The following is a 17789-nucleotide window of genomic DNA, read 5'->3' on the forward strand; positions in this document are numbered from 1 at the left end:
ACCTTATAGTGAAATATAAAGAATCCCACAGTGAATTTAACAAACATCAAATTCTAGAAACCCCTCTTTCGACCTTAAGAGCCCTTGCAAAAATCGCTTTGCGGCGTTATTTCTACGACCGACTTTGTAATGTTTGTTTATACGCGTCGAGTTATGCATTCCACTCATTCGTAAACAACAGAGGTCCCTCGGGGATTTTGCTTTCTCGTTCTTTTTTATCGGGCATTTCTTTTTGATTTCTTATTTGTTATTTGTCATTTTGGTTTCCCACGCGCTCAAGGTAGATGTACTAGGTAATCGCATCAGCCCAGCTGACGGCACCATTAAATGTCAAAACAAATTGTTGTAATGAAGAATTCGCCCTTAATGAATGCAACAACAATTTTGTTTGTGTTGTCTTCCCAAAAAGAACCTTTTTAAATTATTTTAAATAATTTAAGAGCAAGTTTAGAGTGAAACCAGTAAAAAAATTAAAAGAAAATGAAGGAAGAACGTTAGATTGGAGTGCAGCTTTAAGAATTAAGTTAGCCTCAACATATAAGATTCCCAAAGCACATCACGGGAAGTAGTGCAAGAATTCGACTCTTGCCATTTGCAGTTCCGGGAAACTTTCGGTTTAAACCAGTAAAATATAGTCATTATAAGTTTCTTGGTTTAAAAAATATCGCAATACCACAATTAATACTTATTTTACTCTTATATGTTTTACAATAAAAACTTTTATTGCGACGTTCGTTTACGACGAGACCTTTAAATGTCATGGAGAATCTATGTTTTTTCGCCTTAGTTGCCAATTTTGAAATTTGAGGGGACCACAAAATTTGCTTTGTTGTAGCAATTCGCCGATGCGGTTACCTGTTAGATCTACCTTGATTCATGCAATGTAGCATAATCATATATCACGATTAAGTTAGAACAAGACAACAATAGTTCTAAGGGTATACTGTTAACCATTCGTATTGTAAACCTATCAAAGAAAGAGGAAGCCTCAAATAAAGAATTACTTACTTACTTTAATTTAATTTTTATATTATTAATGAGTTTATATTTATACAATCAAATATCTAATTACTTGACAAATACAATTTTACAATTATTGTTAAAGAATTTTAAAAATGGCTTTCTATAACGAAAATATTGGGGTAAGTTTATTTCAACAAACCAGAAGACTGGCAAAAAGGATACATCTGGCGAATTGTCGCGGCTTTTTTTCGGTGTGTTTTTCTTTCAGAATCGCATATTGGAACTATTGAGCTTCCCCCTGTTCGATCGATGCCATGAATTGAATATATTATTTGATCGCTGTAATCTGCGTGAGCTGCAGGAACTTTTTCCCACCATAGTAAAGTCGGTGTTTGGCATTGGCACCGGTGGCTTGGGCTGGGGACTGCGAACAACAACCAAAGAAAACTCCGCACCATGTTTCGATATTTTGTACAATTTCTTTTCACCCATGGGACCAATGTTTCGTTTATGTTATAATTTATTAAATGATCAAATCAAGTTTGAAATGTCTTTGGAGCATTTGCCGGTAAGTGAGATAACCAAAAAAAAATTAAAAATAATAAATTTTGAATTAAATTTACAATAAATTGCAGCACAAATTGGTGGAGTTAATACACTCGGGCCAGTATTCCATGTTCTATGCAGATTTAGTCAATATAGATCCCTTTCGCAGGCAGGTGACTTCCTTGAGTTTGAATGCCTTCGACTACTACATGTTGCATTTTGTTATACATGCCACATTTCCATTGCATAAAATGTATCCGGCTGCATTGCAAGTACACAACGAACGCATGAAGACTGTGTATTTTTTCTTAACAGCCGAATATCTGTGTAATTTCCTGCCCAGCCGACCAGATGCCATGGTTATGCCCAGCAATATTTGTACCAGCGTCAAGGCTCCCCAGCCAATGCCGGTACAGCAATTGCAGCCAAAACGTTCACCAAAATATTTAAAAATACCCCAAACAAATCAGTCATTGTATGGTTCGGGTTCGAATAATATGACACAGATGAATCAGCGGAGCAGCGAGGCTTCGCCCAGGGCCCATGCATGGCGTACAGAATCAGTTTTGCATTTCTTTATTGATACCTGGTTGAGGTATGATGTGGATGAGGCAAGGGTAAGTATACCAGTTTTTACTTTTTAAAATAGGTTACCAAAATTTTCTGTCTTTTAAGGATCTTCCAAGCAGTGAATTTATACGGGTTGTTCGAATACTTATAAAGCAGACTCATTCCTTTGCGAACTCAGCCAGTTTAGATCAAACTGCAATGGCCACGTTGCGTAAAATTGCCCAGCCCATGATGAGGCCGCGAATATATCCCTTTATTAAGAGTATAATTGGCCGATGGCCCCTGGATAGTTCAATGTCGGTGGTATTGGAATTATGGCTTAGCTATATTCAGCCCTGGCGTTATACCTTTGAATGGCAAAACAATAGGTTGGCTAACAATTGTCAACTATCAACTTGTATGGCAAATTTAATTCTATATTCTTTTTTCAGTGGAAACAATATAGAGGTACCCATAAACAGCCGATTTGATACGTTTATAGCCGATAATTTAGTCATATATACACAAATATTTGTACACATCCTACCAAGATTTGAGAGATTAGATTTTACATCACTGCGTAATGTTATTATGTTACATCGTTTGGTTAAGGTAAGTGGAAGGGAGGGGGCAAGTATTTGGAATATAAAACTAATTTCAATTTGAAATTTCCAATAGGTTTTCAGTCAATCGACATTGCCGCAAAAACTCTACAATGCCGAAAAATCATATGCCGGCAATACAATTGGTTTTGTGGATTCACCAAGAAAACACAGCACTTTCCTAAGGTTGGTATTTTGTTAGAGACAGATCTTTTCAATATTTAAATGAAATTTATGATTTAGCTCAAATTCTTCTGTTGAATGGGATGGTAGTTTTTACCATGAAGATGTCTATACACCCATGTTTGGTTCGGCCATAAAATGTGAAATAGAACAATTTATCAAGACGGTGCACATATCACGCATGTATGTGGGCCAAGAGATTAATGCCATACGACGCGAACAAATGGAACGACGTAACTCGTTGGGATTCTTTAGAAAAGTGTTTAGCAGTGTGTTTAGTGATACCAGTCCGGCGGAATTGAAATTGCAGGAGATTAGCAAAATACCAGACATACTGGACTTGGCAGTTCGTTCGTTGAGTCAAATGTTTAATGTGAGTTGTTGTAATTTTTCTAACCTATTTTGTATTAGAATTATTGAAAAAGGAATTCTTCTAAATTAGGTTGAACTGCCCAATATATCCATGGAACAATTGGAACCTGTTGTGGGCCAAAGTTTCTCAAAGAGCCTTAATTTCTCCATCTATGACAACAGCGACTATTTGGATATATCACGGGTCTCTCCTCTGCAAATGATGAATAATTTGGCCCATATGAAGTCATGCATAGATCCCACCACCGTACCCATACAAACACATGAATGTACGGTGTTGGTGCGATTATTGCATCAAGTTTCCTGTGCGCTAAATGGCAAGGTATGCATATGAGATTTTTTTTTTTCAAATTTTTTGGTAAATTATAAATGTTTGTCTTGCAGTTTGGTGAGCAGTTCCACAAATTCTGGAATCGTCCGGATTTTTTGGGCAAAATATCACATCAATTGTTATATCCTCCCATGACGGCCCAGTGGTTCGAAAAACCCAGAGGTTTGTAATATTAGACTTGGTATACATTTTCTATGTTGACATTTATTTTAACATATAGTCTCGGCATGTGTTTCAGGTGTTAGCGAACTGTGTGAGGAGGACATACCAGCCCGTGTATGTTTGCGATTTCTGGGCTCATATCGTACCTTGGCTCTCATAGCTCTGGCTATGCTAATAGGTTATATATTTTGGGGCTCAGCCTCGTATGGTGTTATTGCATTATTTTTTATGTCACTTGTATATGTTTTGATAATGGCTCTCATATCATAGTAATATTATTATTATTATTATAATTTTGGACGATATTTAATAAAAAAAGAAATGAAGAGAGCACGTTGTGTTTCTGTGTAAGATAAATGAAAGAAGTTTGTTTTTTTTTTTCAATAATTTTGTATATATTTTCTCGTATCAAGACTAACAAATTACTACACTAAATCCTAAGCTCTACTCTACAAGTCTAAAAAAAACAAATTGCACCTTAATGGAATAATCTATGGAAATATTATTAAGTATTTGTGAATTATTCCATAACCATGGTAGAAATGCACTTTTACAAATATTTACTCTAAAACAAAACTAATAGCTATCTAAAATTATGTGATACGCGGACAAAGTCCCAATATTAATGGTTGATTTGGTACGGTAACCAAACGCAGTATACTTTCGATTGGTGTTGTATTTTCACAGCTTAATTTGAAGTTTTTGGTAATCTGGAATTAAAAAGAAACGGAATGAAAGATATTGGAATATTAAGAAATTGGGTGTAACTATTAAGGATTTCAGTTTACAGGGTGAGATGAAAAAAACTTTAATTAACTTCAGACTGCTCTCATTTCTAAGCCACTCGTCCCAATGCTCATTATATTGTTTACAAGAACGTGAGAAAAGAAGACTTCTAAAATTCAAAGACGTCCAAAAATAGACTTACACAATTTCTTAGAAAACTTCCTAAAAATCTTCAATAAAATTAAGACTTTGTAGAGAATTAGAAAGAGGAACACTTCTATAAAATATAAGTCCCTTGAAGTCACTTAGAAATCTTCTTTAGTATATCTCTAACAGATCTTTCTTAGAATGGAATTCCAAAAGTTTTAGAGATTTAGAGAAAGATCTTTTTACCATCCTAAATTACTCTCTAAGACCTTGTTTAGAAAATATACCCTAGAATAAAATCCTTTAATGGCCATCTATGGAACAACAGGCGTCTAAAAAAATAAACAATAAAATAATTTAATTTGTTTTAATTACCTCCGCTATTAAATATTGCATTTGTGATAGGGCCAATTTGCGGCCAATACATGAACGATTGCCAATGGCAAAGGGCAGACTAGCATGGGGTTTATAAACGCCTTTATAATCCCCGGTATGTTCATCACGTAGCCATCTTTCAGGCATGACCTCCAGGGGGTCGGGAAAATGTTTGGGATCACGACCGGCAGTGTAAAGCGATAGTAATACCAAAGACTGAGAAAAAAAGAGAAAAATATAAACATTTAATGATCGAGACAGATAAAAAACTCACACCTACATCTTTTTTAATAAAATATTTATCGATTTTGGCATCTTCCGGCAAATAACGTCCAATGAATGGCGCCACCGGATACAGTCTTAGGGTTTCTTTGACCAGACCTCGAACCAGAGGCATATCATGGACATTACTATGATCAAGTTGTTCTTCGTGGATTTTGTGCTGTAATTTATTGTCTTTGGATAAAAGGTATAGGGCCCAGGCCGAGGAGAAGGCGGTCTGAAATGAGAATTGAAATCCAACTTAAAATCGGTTTAAAAAAATCACTTATACAATCCTACCGTATCTCCGGCTGCAATCACCAAATCCACAAACAATCGCTTAATCATATCCAAGGGTGTATCCGACTCTTTCAGCTTGCCATAGAGACCATCCGGATATTCCGAACACAATTGCAAATACATATCAATAATTCTACAGCCTTGCGACAGGGCCCGCTGCACACTATCCTCGAAATCTGTCCATATTTTCATGCGATATTTTTTGGCAATTTTTGGGGGGAAATTCATCAGCTTCGAACTGCTTTCGAATATTTTATGTACGATTTGTGAAAAATCAGTAACGGCCGAATGTAGATCGGCATTTTCTTTTTCGCTTGCCGTAGTACCGAACATCACCGATATGACCACTGTGGGAATATAGAAAATCGCATTAATGAAGTTTAAGGTAAGGCGGAAAATATTAGTTAATAAATAATTATTAAGACCGATTTGTTGGAGATGATATGACAAACTGAGTTGAGATACTATTGGACTTTCTTAATTAAAGTGGTTCCAGACTCATTCGTAAATTTGTCAAGATTCAGGAAGTTAATTTTCAGCCCAGATCCCCTTGTTATGTTCATTTTTTGAAAAACTGTACCGAGAGATCATGGAATCAAATTTAAACACATATAAAACATAATTTTAGGCAATAGAACTAGAGTTCATCTTGGGTAAGTTTAAAATAGAAAAAATATAGGAGAGATATGTGAATATAGAAGATTTCTCCTGAAGGTGGTGAAAATCACTGTAGATGATTGAAATTGGCTTGATATCCTTTTGACGAAATATGTTAAAATAAATGCAAAAATTGTTCTGTACTATACAGAACAATTACAGCTAAAAGCAAAAATAAAAAATTGAAGTGTATTTTTAGGTGCCAACGAGCTATTTGTTTTAGAAGCTATAGTCTTCATTAGGATGTTAAATAAGTTTGAGTAAAATAAATAAATAAATGACCACAAGGTGGTCAGGGTATTATGTATTCGTGCATTTGTTTGTTATCGGCAAAAGGAAGCGAGATAGACCAATAGTTCCTTTTGATGGTCTGCATAGAGTCACATTTTTAGTCTATGTATGCATGTCAGTCCGTCCATTTGTCCATGTATTTTTGCGAACAAAATGCAGGTCGCATTTATTACCCGATTGAGATGAAATTTTCCAAACAGTATTTGTTTGACCCACGGACGAAGCCCATTTAAATTGTTAAGAATCGGTTCATTTAGATATTGCCCCCACACATGTCTTCAACCGATTTCGGGTTAATTGTGCACCAAATGACCAATATCAGTCAAAATGACTTGAATTTTGGCACATCTGATAGAGCTCAGTCTAGAACAGGACAAGGCAGCAGGCGAATTTGTAAAAATTATAAATTTTAAGATTTATCTTTTTTAATTGAATTCTATTTGACAAAATTTGCATACGAATTCACATGTTAGGAATAGAAATTTATTTCATATTGTTAGACAAATTTATTGTCCTTCCAAATTAATGTACATTTTCTTATCCCTTGATTTCTCTGAAATTAATTGTCTCCGAATTGTCTGATCAAAACAATAATTTTTAACAACGAAGTTGTTTTTAAAACGGAAATTTTTAAATTAAAATTTTAAAGATAACCAATTATTTCTCACTCTGTAAAGAGAGGCAAGAAAACACTTGCAATATTTTGTTATTTCAAAACACATACAATCACAAAAATTTTTTGAGGCTCTCTGCCTTGCCCTGGTCTAGAAGCAAGCTCGCATATATATGTTTCATCCGATTTGGGGTAGTAAATACCTCACATGTGTAATATGCACGCCACTAGAATGATATTTTGTACCAGCTAACTTATGGAGCTCAAAAATAGCTATAGCTCCCATATATATGTCTCATACAAGTCCCTTACATGAGTATATTTTTGAGAGAACATCCAGGCATTTTATTCACCTTTCGCGCTATTTGACTCATTTAAAAAATTGACAAAAAATATCAAATAAATGAAAAAAATTTGTTGCATGTAATTTTGATTGAATCTGACAGGAAGCGGACATAGCCTCAGAGCTGTATTTCTGTAGATTTACAAAGCTGTTCTACCTCCTTATTGTACCATGGTATGATCTACTTCACATAAATTCCCAATACAAACTGTTTTTGTTACAAGAACTCTACTAAATAGGGTTATAGGGTAGGGTATCATATAGTCGGTCCCGCCCGGCTTTTAATCTTTTCTTACTGGTTTTGTTTGGTTTTCTTGGTTAAAAAAACAACATACTTGAGTGTTTTGTTTCTTTTCATGGGGGACAGATTGTTTTGTATTGACCAATCTGTTAATTGTAAGTTTGAGCAGGGATTATGTCTATTTACTTTTAACAGTTTTTTTTTTTTCAATTATAAAACTATTTTACTTTCTCAGGGAGAAGTTGCTAGACAATTCCTGCTAAGAAGGAAAATATAAGGCTTGTTGCTAAATTTGTAAAAAATTCTATAGATTTCTAAAATATTGGAAATGGCATAAGCCTTTAAAAATGACATATGACCTTGAAAATATTTTAGATACATAAAAAATGAAATCTTCTAACCTAAAAAACGAAATGTCCTTGAATGTTTGTTCACACGTATTACTTTTCTCTGAAATTGAAACTGAAAACGTGATAATGAAAAAATCGGGTAGGTCAGCCTATCAATTTGAAATTTAATACATAAATAAGCAATTTCTTTGCAAGGTGGTCTTACATTCGGCATATGCAATGTGAGACCCCAGCACGCGTCGTTTTTCCAAGCACCACCATGTGTGTAATTAAAATAATACGAAATAAACTAAAGAAAACTGAAGCATATTAATTAAGTGTGGAATATAATTAAAAATAATTAAATAAGCAAATGTAGAGAGAATAAAGCTGCATATATATAGAAGAAGCCAGCCGATGACTTGTGACAGAAAAAAACATTCTTTCATATATCTTGTACCTTAAAGGTGATAAAAAAGGCGATTTGGCATCATGGCATGGCAAATTTGTTGACATATCCTAAAGAGTCAGATCCGCACTCGAATCCTGTCCCTCATAATTTGTTATTAATATGCCAAGTGCGTATGTCTCGTCGCCATAAGGCATTTTTAATTAAAAAAAAGAACAGTAAAGAAAGTTCTAAAGTCGGGCGGGGCCGACTTTATGATACCCTACACCACTTTGCTAATTTAGTAGAGTTCCGCATAACAATTAAACGTTTTTTTTTGGGAGAATTCAATCATACACGCTATGATTATAATTTAAAGTTCAAAGGATTAAATACGCCGAAGCATTTGTATCTTTTTAATTCGGACATATATTACCCATTTGGTGCACAATTAATTTGAAATTGTATAAATGTATATATGGGAGCTATATCCAAATCTGAGCCGATTTCGATAAAATTTAGCCAAGGTGTTTCTGAGCTGTATTTGATATATATCCCTGAACATCGTTGTTACAGAGTGCATATTACGGCTGTGGATAATAAAAATAACAAATCGGATGAACAGTATATATGGGAGCCTTAGCTATATCTGAACCGTTCTGCACCAAATTTGACATATTAGCTTCTAAACTCAATTCAGTCGTAAGTGCCAAATTCCATCCCATTTGGACGAATATTAGACGTTTGGTGCACAATAAAAGGCAAATCGGACGAAGTTATATATGGGAGCTATATCCAAAGCTGAGCCGACCTCGATAAAATTTAGTCAAGGTGTTTCTGAGCTGTATTTGATATATTTCCCCAAATATTGTTGTTACAGAGTGCATATTACGGCTGCGGAGGACAAAAATAACAAATCAGATGAACAATATATATAGGAGCTATAGCTATATCTGAACCGATTTCGATCAAATTTGACATACTATCTTCTAAACTCAATTCGGTCGTAATTGCCGAATTCCATCCCATTTGGGTTAATATTACACGTTTGGTGCACAATAAAAGGTAAATCGGACGAAGTTATATATGGGAGCTATATCCAAATCTGAACCGATTTCAATAAAATTTTGCAAAGATATTTCCGAGCTGTATTTTATATATATCCATGAATATTGTTTTTACGGAGTGCATATTACGGCTGCGGAGGACAAAAGTAACAAATCGGATGAACAATATATATAGTAGCTATAGCTATATCTGAACCGATTTTCACCAAATTTGACATACTAGCTTCTAAACTCAATTCGGTCGCAAGTGCCAAATTCCATCCAATTTGGACAAATATTAGGCGTTTGGTATACAATAAAAAGTAAATCGGACGAAGTTATATATGGGAGCTATATCCAAATCTGAACCGATCTCGATAAAATTTAGCAAATGTATTTCTGAGCTGTATTTGAAATATTTCACCAAATATTGTTGTTACAGAGTGCATATTACGGCTGCGGAGGACAAAAATAATAAATCGGGTGAACAATATATATAGGAGCTATAGCTATATCTGAACCGATTTCGATCAAATTTGGCATACTTATTTTTAGACCTAATTTTGTTGTATGTGCAAAATTCCATACTATTCGGGCTGATATTACAAGTTACAATGGGAGCTATATCTAAATTTTGACCGATTATCTCCAATTTCAATAGGGTTCGTCCTTGGGCCAAACAAATGATTTGTGCAAAATTTCATCTGGATAGGGTAATAAATGCGAACTGTACTTTTTTTACAAAATACAAATACAGACGGACGGAAGGACGAAAATGCATAAATCGACTCAGAATGAGATTCTATGCAGATCATCAAAAGGAACTATGGGTATATCTCGTTTACTTTGCCTGTTACAAACAAATGCACAAAGACATAATATCCTGACCACCTTGTGGTGTAGGGTATAAATATCCCCAAAGATGGACACATCTCCCAAGAAAACCTAAACTATATTACCCCTCCCAATAATTTACTCACCATCAATGGACCATCTGTACAACTGTTGTTCCACATTATCGATGAGCATACATTCATAACCCGAACTCTCCTTTACTTTCAACAAATCTTCCTTCCATTTGGCTATCAGCTTATTGGTACACTGGCGTACATGCCAATCCATCCAATTCAAATTGCCGCTAAGTAAGACACGACTGAGAAGACGACGATTGTGAAACCATTCCTCACCTTCCCTGCAAATGAAATCAAAATCGAATATTTAATAGAAGAACGCAGTAGATATATTTCAAATTAAACGAAGAAAACCAAAAAAGACAACAACAACATCAAATCTAAATCGTATTCAAATGTTATGCTTATTGCTTTATCCGATCTGTAGTTGTCGTTGTTTGTGTTCGGTGGTCTCAATACTTACATGAAAAACAAACCCCTTTGACAGTTGTGCTCTTGATTGTACAGTATCCAAGCATCGGGCAATGGATGTCTGGGATATGAACCTTCATGCTGAAATACTGAACGCATTAAATGGGCTGAGGAGACAAATATGGCATCTTGAGTACCACCTAAACGTTCGCGAAAGATGTCGCCATAATGTCGATGGCGTTTGTCAATGTAGATGTGTAGCCTAAAATGTAAATCAGGTAAAGGTAGAATATAAGAAAAAGAAACACGTAGATATACAGAAAAGTGTTAAATAAAGCGATCTTAAGAAGAGAATGGATTTCACCTACAAATGGAATTGTTTCCTAAAGGCTAGCATGGTACAATAATTTCCATGGTAGGGAATAGAAAAAAAACCTGACGATTGTATCATGGCCCATGAGAAAAATGTATCGAAGATATAGCTTGGAGAGCTCTAGAAGGACTTGTGGCTATAGAAGATGTCATTATAGATAAAGGCCGACTAAATTTTCTAAATACATAGAGGAGATCAACAAAACGACTCCAATCCTAAAGGTTTGTTTATCTATTCCATGGTAGGGAATATATAAAACCTGACGATCGAAGATATTATGGAAAGCTTATGAAAGTCTTATGGCTATAGAAGATCTTTTATAGCTGGAGACCCGATTATATTTCCAAATTATTATTGGGGACCATCAAAACTTCTCCAATCCTTATTTTATGGTTTTAATCTATAACATACTTTCAGGAGGTCTTCTATGTAGGAAGCACTCAAAAATTGCTATACCCTCCACCATACATCATAGTGTGGAGGGTATATTAAGTTCGCCATTCCATCTGTAACTCATCGAAATTATAATTTTAGACCCTACAAAGTACGACCACTCTAAATGTGGGCAGATTCTTTGATGTGGGCAGATCCATTGCTGTCTTGGAAATATACCGTCGCAACGGACACCGACAAAATAGATTGGTTCGTAGCAATTGAGGTTGACGTCAATAACTCAGGGATAGGAACCCAGTCCAAGTTGACTTTATCACCCCTAGGTTTACAGATTAAGGCATGGAGGACGGAGGTGATGCCACAGCGTCACCAGATTTACACACCCAGGTCCCAATGAACTCCGCCCTATTCTTGATCAACGTAAAATTCTAAGACGATTTCGCCGTGTCCTTCCGTCCGTCAGTTGTAATCACGCTAGAGTCAAAACAAATAAAGATAGGAAGCTAAAATTTTGCACCGATCAGTCTTTTGTCTGCAGGCGGATCAAGTTCGAAGATATCGATATCGCATATCCCCCATATAACCGTACCTCCCGACATTCGGTATTTTGATGTTTTAGCCACATTTTTAAATGGAATTGTCAGAAAATCCACACAAGGAGTCCTTTTGACTACTTAACCCCCTGAAAGAGAATTGTCTATAAAGGTCTTATATCCTCCATATAACTGTGCTCCCGATATTCGGTATTTGGATGACTTTAGCCACATTTTTCAATGGAATTGTCTGAAAATCCACACAAGGAGTTCCCTTTGAGTACTTAACCCCCTGAAAGAGAATTGTCTATATAGGTCCACGACATCGTATATCCCCCATATGACTGTACCTCCAGATATTCGGTATTTTGATGATTATAGCCACAATTTTCAAAGGAATTGGCTTAAAACCCACACAAGGAATTCCTTCTGAGTACTTAATCCCTGAAAGAGAATTGTTTATATAGGTACACAATATCGTATAGCCTCCATACAACTGTACCTCTCGATATTCGGTATTTTGATGATTTTAGTCACACTTTTCAATGCTATAGTCTGAAAATCCACACAAGGTGTTCCCTCTGAGTGCTTAACCCCCTGGAAGAGATTTGTCTATATAGGTCTATGTTTTAGTATAGCACCCATATAACGCTACCCCGAGATATTTGGTATTTCCAGGATTTTTGCCAATTTATTCATTCAAATTTCGTAATTGAAGTTTGTAATGGGTACTACAACCTATGACAAAAAATTGTCTATGCAGGTCCACGTCTTCGTATAGCCCCCATACACGTCCAACTCCCTTTATTCGGGATTTTTGTTGATATTAGCGACATTATTCATCGGAATTGCGTCAAATTTCGTATTTGAAGTTCGTAATGTATGCTACAACATATGACAGAAAATTGTCTATGCAGGTCCATGTCTTAGAATAGCCCCCATACAATGGTACCACCGGTATTTTGATGATATTCGGTATTTTGGTGATATTGGCGACATTACTCACTAGAATTGCGTCAAATTTCGTATTTGAAGTTCGGAATCGTTACTATAGCCTATGAAAAAAATTACTTATCCAGCAGCACATCTTCGTGTAGCCCCCATATAAAGGTTTTCATTTGAGCGGTATTTTTCGACGGTTTTTTTTTTGAAAATTTTCAAGTTCCTTCCGAATGGTAAGGTTTATAAAAATTCGGCCCGGTCGAACTTAGCTTCTTTTTTTTCTTGTTCTTCTATGTACAAGAGACTCAAGATTATCTTCTATCAAAAAGGACTTCAAAAGGACTTTAGGAGACCTTCAAATTCAACATTTAAAACTTTACACGATTACTTAATTACAAACGCTTCTCAGAAGTAACCAAAACGGAATTATTGATTCAATAAATATATAAATGTCACGTTTTGTTTTTCACATTTTTTTTTGTCATGGCAACAACAAATATAAAAAACCTATTTTGTTTTGTTCGAAGATCATCGAACTTTTTTCGGTCAATATTCCATTGAATTTCGCGCTTGTTTTGCACCATTTCGACCGGTCAAATTGCAGTGCATTTTCTAGGTGCGAAATTAAATATTTCAATGGGCAATTTTGGGGGTGTGTTGGAGGTGGGGTGTGTGTTGACCCAGTTTCTAGTTTATTTTGTTTTTAAGCCTTAACACTGTAAGTGGTATGGCCATTTTTGTTTTTTTTTGCCAAGAAGGCATTGAGGTGAAATGTAATCAAAATGAAGTGATTTTTTTTGAAAAGGCTTATGTAATTTCCAGAATAATTTTAGGATCCAAGTATGTTTGGTTTATTGATCAACATCTAATAAAAATGCCACATGCATAAGGTTAGTGGAGTAAATTTTGGAACCTATAGTGGTGCATGACACAATCATTTATGGAGGCATGTCTTCAATGGATTTCCTTCACTTCGAGTATAAAAAAATGAAAATATTCCCTTCGCCACATTTATAAATATTCTCTTCATGTCGTCTAGATCTATTCCCCTAATATTGTCTATAAATACTTCTTTAGCTCGTTTATTGAAACTTTTTCAGATCATCGTAAAATACTCCGCACGCTATGTTTAGAAATATTTTCTTCCCAACATCCAGAAATATAATCTTTACCATGCCCAGAAATACCAGTTTCGCTTCAACAAGAGTTACTCCACTTTTAGAAATACCCCCTCACCTTGTCTCCAAATACTCCAAGTCTTTCTTTCCTATATCTAGTAATGCTCCATTCATCATGCCCAGAAATACTCGCTTCACTACGTCTAGAAATGCTCCTTCCCCCTCCTTCACCTTATTCTGTAATATTCTACCTCCCCAAATACTCCCTTCACCAGGTCTGGAAATAGTCCCTTCACTACGACTATAAATACCCTGCGCCTGCGCCTCGTTTCGAAAAATCTGTAAACGACGTTTAGAAATACTTTCTTTACGTCGTCTGTAGAGACCCGTTTCAACTTGACTAGAAATACACCAAATTCAGCACGTTCAGAAATACTCGTTTTACTTCGACAAGAAATACTCTGCTACGTTTAAAATACCCCCTTCACTTTTTCTGGAAATAGTCCACGTCCAGAAATACTCTCTCCACAACGACCAGGAATGCTTTCTTCAGCACGTTCAGAAATACTCGCTTTGATACTTTTAGAAATACGTTCTTCACCTCGTTATGAAATACTCCAGGTCCAGAAATACTCCCTACCCTGTGTCTCGAAATACTCTCTTTACCATGTCTAAAAAATACCCATGCGCCTCGTCTTAAAATACTTCCTTCCACGTCAACTATAGATTTTCGTTTCCACAAGTCTATAGAGACTCGTTTCCACAAGGCTATAGAGACTTGCTTCAACTCGCCTATAGACTTGCTTTAACTCGCCTATAGAGACTCGCTTTAACTCGCCTATAGAGACTCGCTTTAACTCGCCTATAGAGACTCGCTTCAACTCACCTATAGAGAGACTCGCTTTTACTCGCCTTTATAGAAACTCGTTCCAACTCGTCTCTATAGAAACTCGTTCCAACTCGTCTATAGAGAGACTCGTTTCAACTCGTCTATAGAGAGACTCGCTTCAACTCGACTATAGAGAGACTCGTTTCAACTCGTCTATGGAGAGACTCGTTTCAACTTATCTATGGAGAGACTCGTTTCAACTCGTCTATGGAGAGACTTGTTTCAACTCGCTCATAGAGAGACTGGCTTCAAGTCGCCCAGAGATACTGGCTTCAACTCGCCTAAAAAGACTAATTTCAACGGGTTATGGAGACTCTCTAACGCGTCAGTAGAGATTCGTCTAAAGATACTTCCTATCGACTCCTATCAGCTTATCAATAAATACTTGCCTATGGGACGCTCTCCTTAGAGTGTATATAAATACTGCGTTCTGAATCCCTTCAACTTGCCTATAAAAATACACTACAGCTCGTTCTACAACGTAGGAAGTCTTGCCTATAAAGCCGCCGTTTAACTTGTTTCCTAAGATTCTCTTCAATTCAGCTACTCAATATTTCGATAAATACTCGTATCCCTTTAAGTCGTCCATAACTCCCTTTAAGGCTATAAGGGACCGACTCCCTTCAGTTCGTATCCAAAGACTCTCATTCGGCTCATTTCAGCTCGTTTATAAAGACTTCCTTTCGACTCACTTCAGCTTGTCTATAAAGACTTCCTTCAGGTGATCGATTAAGACTCCCTTAAGCTCGTCCATAAAGGCTCCCTTTCGGCTCTTTTTAACTCGTGTATAAATAATCGCTTTCGATTTTTTCGACTAATTTCACCTTGCTCTTCTATATAGACTCCCTTAGCTTATCTAAAAAGACTCACTGCTGCCTTGACTATAAAGGCGACTGCCCTCGGCTCGTATTTATAAAAGACTGCTTACAGGTCGTCTCTAAGAAAATGCCCTTCAACTCGTCTATTAAAAGGATTCCCTTCAACACGCCTTCAAATAAGGGAGCCTCGTTTATAAAGACGCCGCTTACTCATCTCTAAAGCCGCCAATCAGAAAGTCTCCGAAGTCACCTCCAAAGTCATTTCGTCAGTGAATATTCCCTTCAACTCGTACACAAAGTTAGCAAATCAGTTTATCGATAAAGTCACTTTTCAGTTATTCAAAAAATCTCAAATCTCACAGTTTTGAACACTAAACTTACTTTGGTGCTGCTCCGGCAGCTAGCAAATGAAATAATGTTCCAACCACTGGTAATCCTTTAACTTCCGGTATTTTCTTTAAGGTGTTTGAATGTTGAAGCTGCTTCTTTTGATTGTGATTCTGCTGCTGATGACTCGCAACATTTACATTGAACTTAACTAACTTATTACCATAGCTGTGATATTTGCGTATTTCCGTTAGGGCCAAGAGTATTTTCAACCACAAATATTTTAAAAAATTACCAAGTTTCGACATTAGCAACGTTCCCGGGCGATATTTATGCGTACTACTGGATAGCATTTTTCGATTATGTTGGGTTTTTTTCAGGCCTTCATTGAAATATGTGTACAATGTGCAATATCTGATTTCACGACTTATTGCCGAGACGGCAAAATTTCCAATTAATTCCTCCTTCGTTTTTTATGCGTATACGAAATTTTCACAAAATAATATAAAACGAACGAACGAACAACAACAATTGAATTGGTTTTTTGTGCAGCAGCGGCGGCGGCGAGACAGACAGACAAGACTAGCAAATCGATCGAAAAGACAGGCAGACGAGCCCCACAAGTATGACGCTGACAAAACGGAACAGAAATCACCTCAGTTTTTATGATATGCAATGATTCGGATATAAAAATGGAAATAAAAAATTCAAATCATCAAAAAAAAAACGAAACGAAACTTTGAAATCCGTGCAGTCTTTCTTTGCTTAGCTTTGCCTCCGTGGTCTTCTTTTAAATATTGACACATAGATACAGACATGTACCTCGACAGCCGATCCAATTTTTTATGATTTCGCAACAACACGAACGATTGATTATTGATTGGATCTATCGCATCCATCCACACACAAATGCCAATTTACAGACTCACAATCACTCACACTCGGCTTAAAACACGACGACGACGATGACAGACGATCTTCATCCTTGTGATGTTGTTACGTTCGTTTCTAAATCGTATCTGTGGCCGCAAAGGAAGCGGCAAGATTTTCATGATTTTGAATTCAACACGTCCGATTGGTAAATGAGCGAGCGGCAACCACCCGTCACTTGCACAGAATTGAGAATTCCGTTTTGTAACGAAGAAATAAATTAAAAAACAAAAAAAAAAAACGAAGAAGAAAAGGTTCGTTAAAATGCGTTCAAGCAAAAAAAAGAAGGTGTCACTTACACCAACAACAATATCAATTAAATGTACCTTTGTCATGCGGGGTTAAGACACTCTTCTTATAAGTGAGCGAGAGAGAGAGAAAGAGCGGGTTCTCATCAATCAGTTACAATTGTTTGCCAGGTTTGGGAATGTTAAATTGCACGATAATTTAAGTAGGGGGTAGGTAGCAAAAAACAGGTGTTTTTTTTTTTTGACAATGAACATTTGGAACAATGAAACTCAACTGTACGTGGATCTGAATGAAAGATGATCATCTACAAAAATGAGAGGTGGTGTTTTCAACAAAAATTAGTAGTTTTTACGACTTCTCCATGTTTATTGAAATGACTTCTTACTTTTTATGTTTTAAAGGTTCTATTATCCAAAAAAGTCTGGGCGAAGGCTGTGTAAAAACTAGTTTTAGTTTGTTAATCACATGTA

At 36.1% G+C, this 17789-nt stretch overlaps 2 protein-coding genes across 2 annotated transcripts; one reads left to right on the forward strand and one right to left on the reverse strand.

Moving 5' to 3' along the window:
- Positions 1-988: 988 nt before the first annotated feature.
- On the forward strand, positions 989-4073 carry LOC101900853 (sphingomyelin phosphodiesterase 4). The gene is made up of 10 exons (XM_011294829.3): positions 989-1142; positions 1232-1531; positions 1599-2126; positions 2185-2447; positions 2511-2670; positions 2737-2846; positions 2904-3216; positions 3286-3537; positions 3600-3708; positions 3767-4073. Exons 1-10 carry the CDS (start codon positions 1116-1118, stop codon positions 3976-3978), a joined length of 2274 nt encoding a protein of 757 aa, XP_011293131.1. The 5' UTR covers positions 989-1115; the 3' UTR covers positions 3979-4073.
- Position 4074: 1 nt separating this feature from the next.
- Positions 4075-17249, reverse strand: LOC101901025 (cytochrome P450 315a1, mitochondrial). The gene is made up of 7 exons (XM_059118159.1): positions 16195-17249; positions 10800-11009; positions 10406-10617; positions 5518-5864; positions 5237-5455; positions 4957-5172; positions 4075-4418 (listed from the first exon to the last, which is right to left on the reverse strand). Exons 1-7 carry the CDS (start codon positions 16491-16493, stop codon positions 4302-4304), a joined length of 1620 nt encoding a protein of 539 aa, XP_058974142.1. The 5' UTR covers positions 16494-17249; the 3' UTR covers positions 4075-4301.
- Positions 17250-17789: the final 540 nt, after the last annotated feature.

Source organism: Musca domestica, unplaced genomic scaffold, assembly GCF_030504385.1.
Source record: "Musca domestica strain aabys unplaced genomic scaffold, Musca_domestica.polishedcontigs.V.1.1 12, whole genome shotgun sequence".
Classification (NCBI taxonomy): Eukaryota; Metazoa; Arthropoda; class Insecta; order Diptera; family Muscidae; genus Musca; species Musca domestica.

Bases quoted from the DNA above. Each gene is read 5' to 3' on its own strand.
- LOC101900853 (XM_011294829.3), top strand. From the start codon at position 1,116: ATGGCTTTCTATAACGAAAATATTGGG. The intron at 2,671-2,736 runs GTAAGTGGAAGG...AATTTCCAATAG, and splicing joins TGTTACATCGTTTGGTTAAG to GTTTTCAGTCAATCGACATT. The intron at 3,538-3,599 runs GTATGCATATGA...TTTGTCTTGCAG, and splicing joins CCTGTGCGCTAAATGGCAAG to TTTGGTGAGCAGTTCCACAA.
- LOC101901025 (XM_059118159.1), bottom strand. From the start codon at position 16,493: ATGCTATCCAGTAGTACGCATAAATATCGCCCGGGAACGTTGCTAATG. The intron at 5,173-5,236 runs GTAGGTGTGAGT...TTTTTTTCTCAG, and splicing joins AATATTTTATTAAAAAAGAT to TCTTTGGTATTACTATCGCT. The intron at 4,419-4,956 runs GTAATTAAAACA...TTTTAATTCCAG, and splicing joins TGCAATATTTAATAGCGGAG to ATTACCAAAAACTTCAAATT.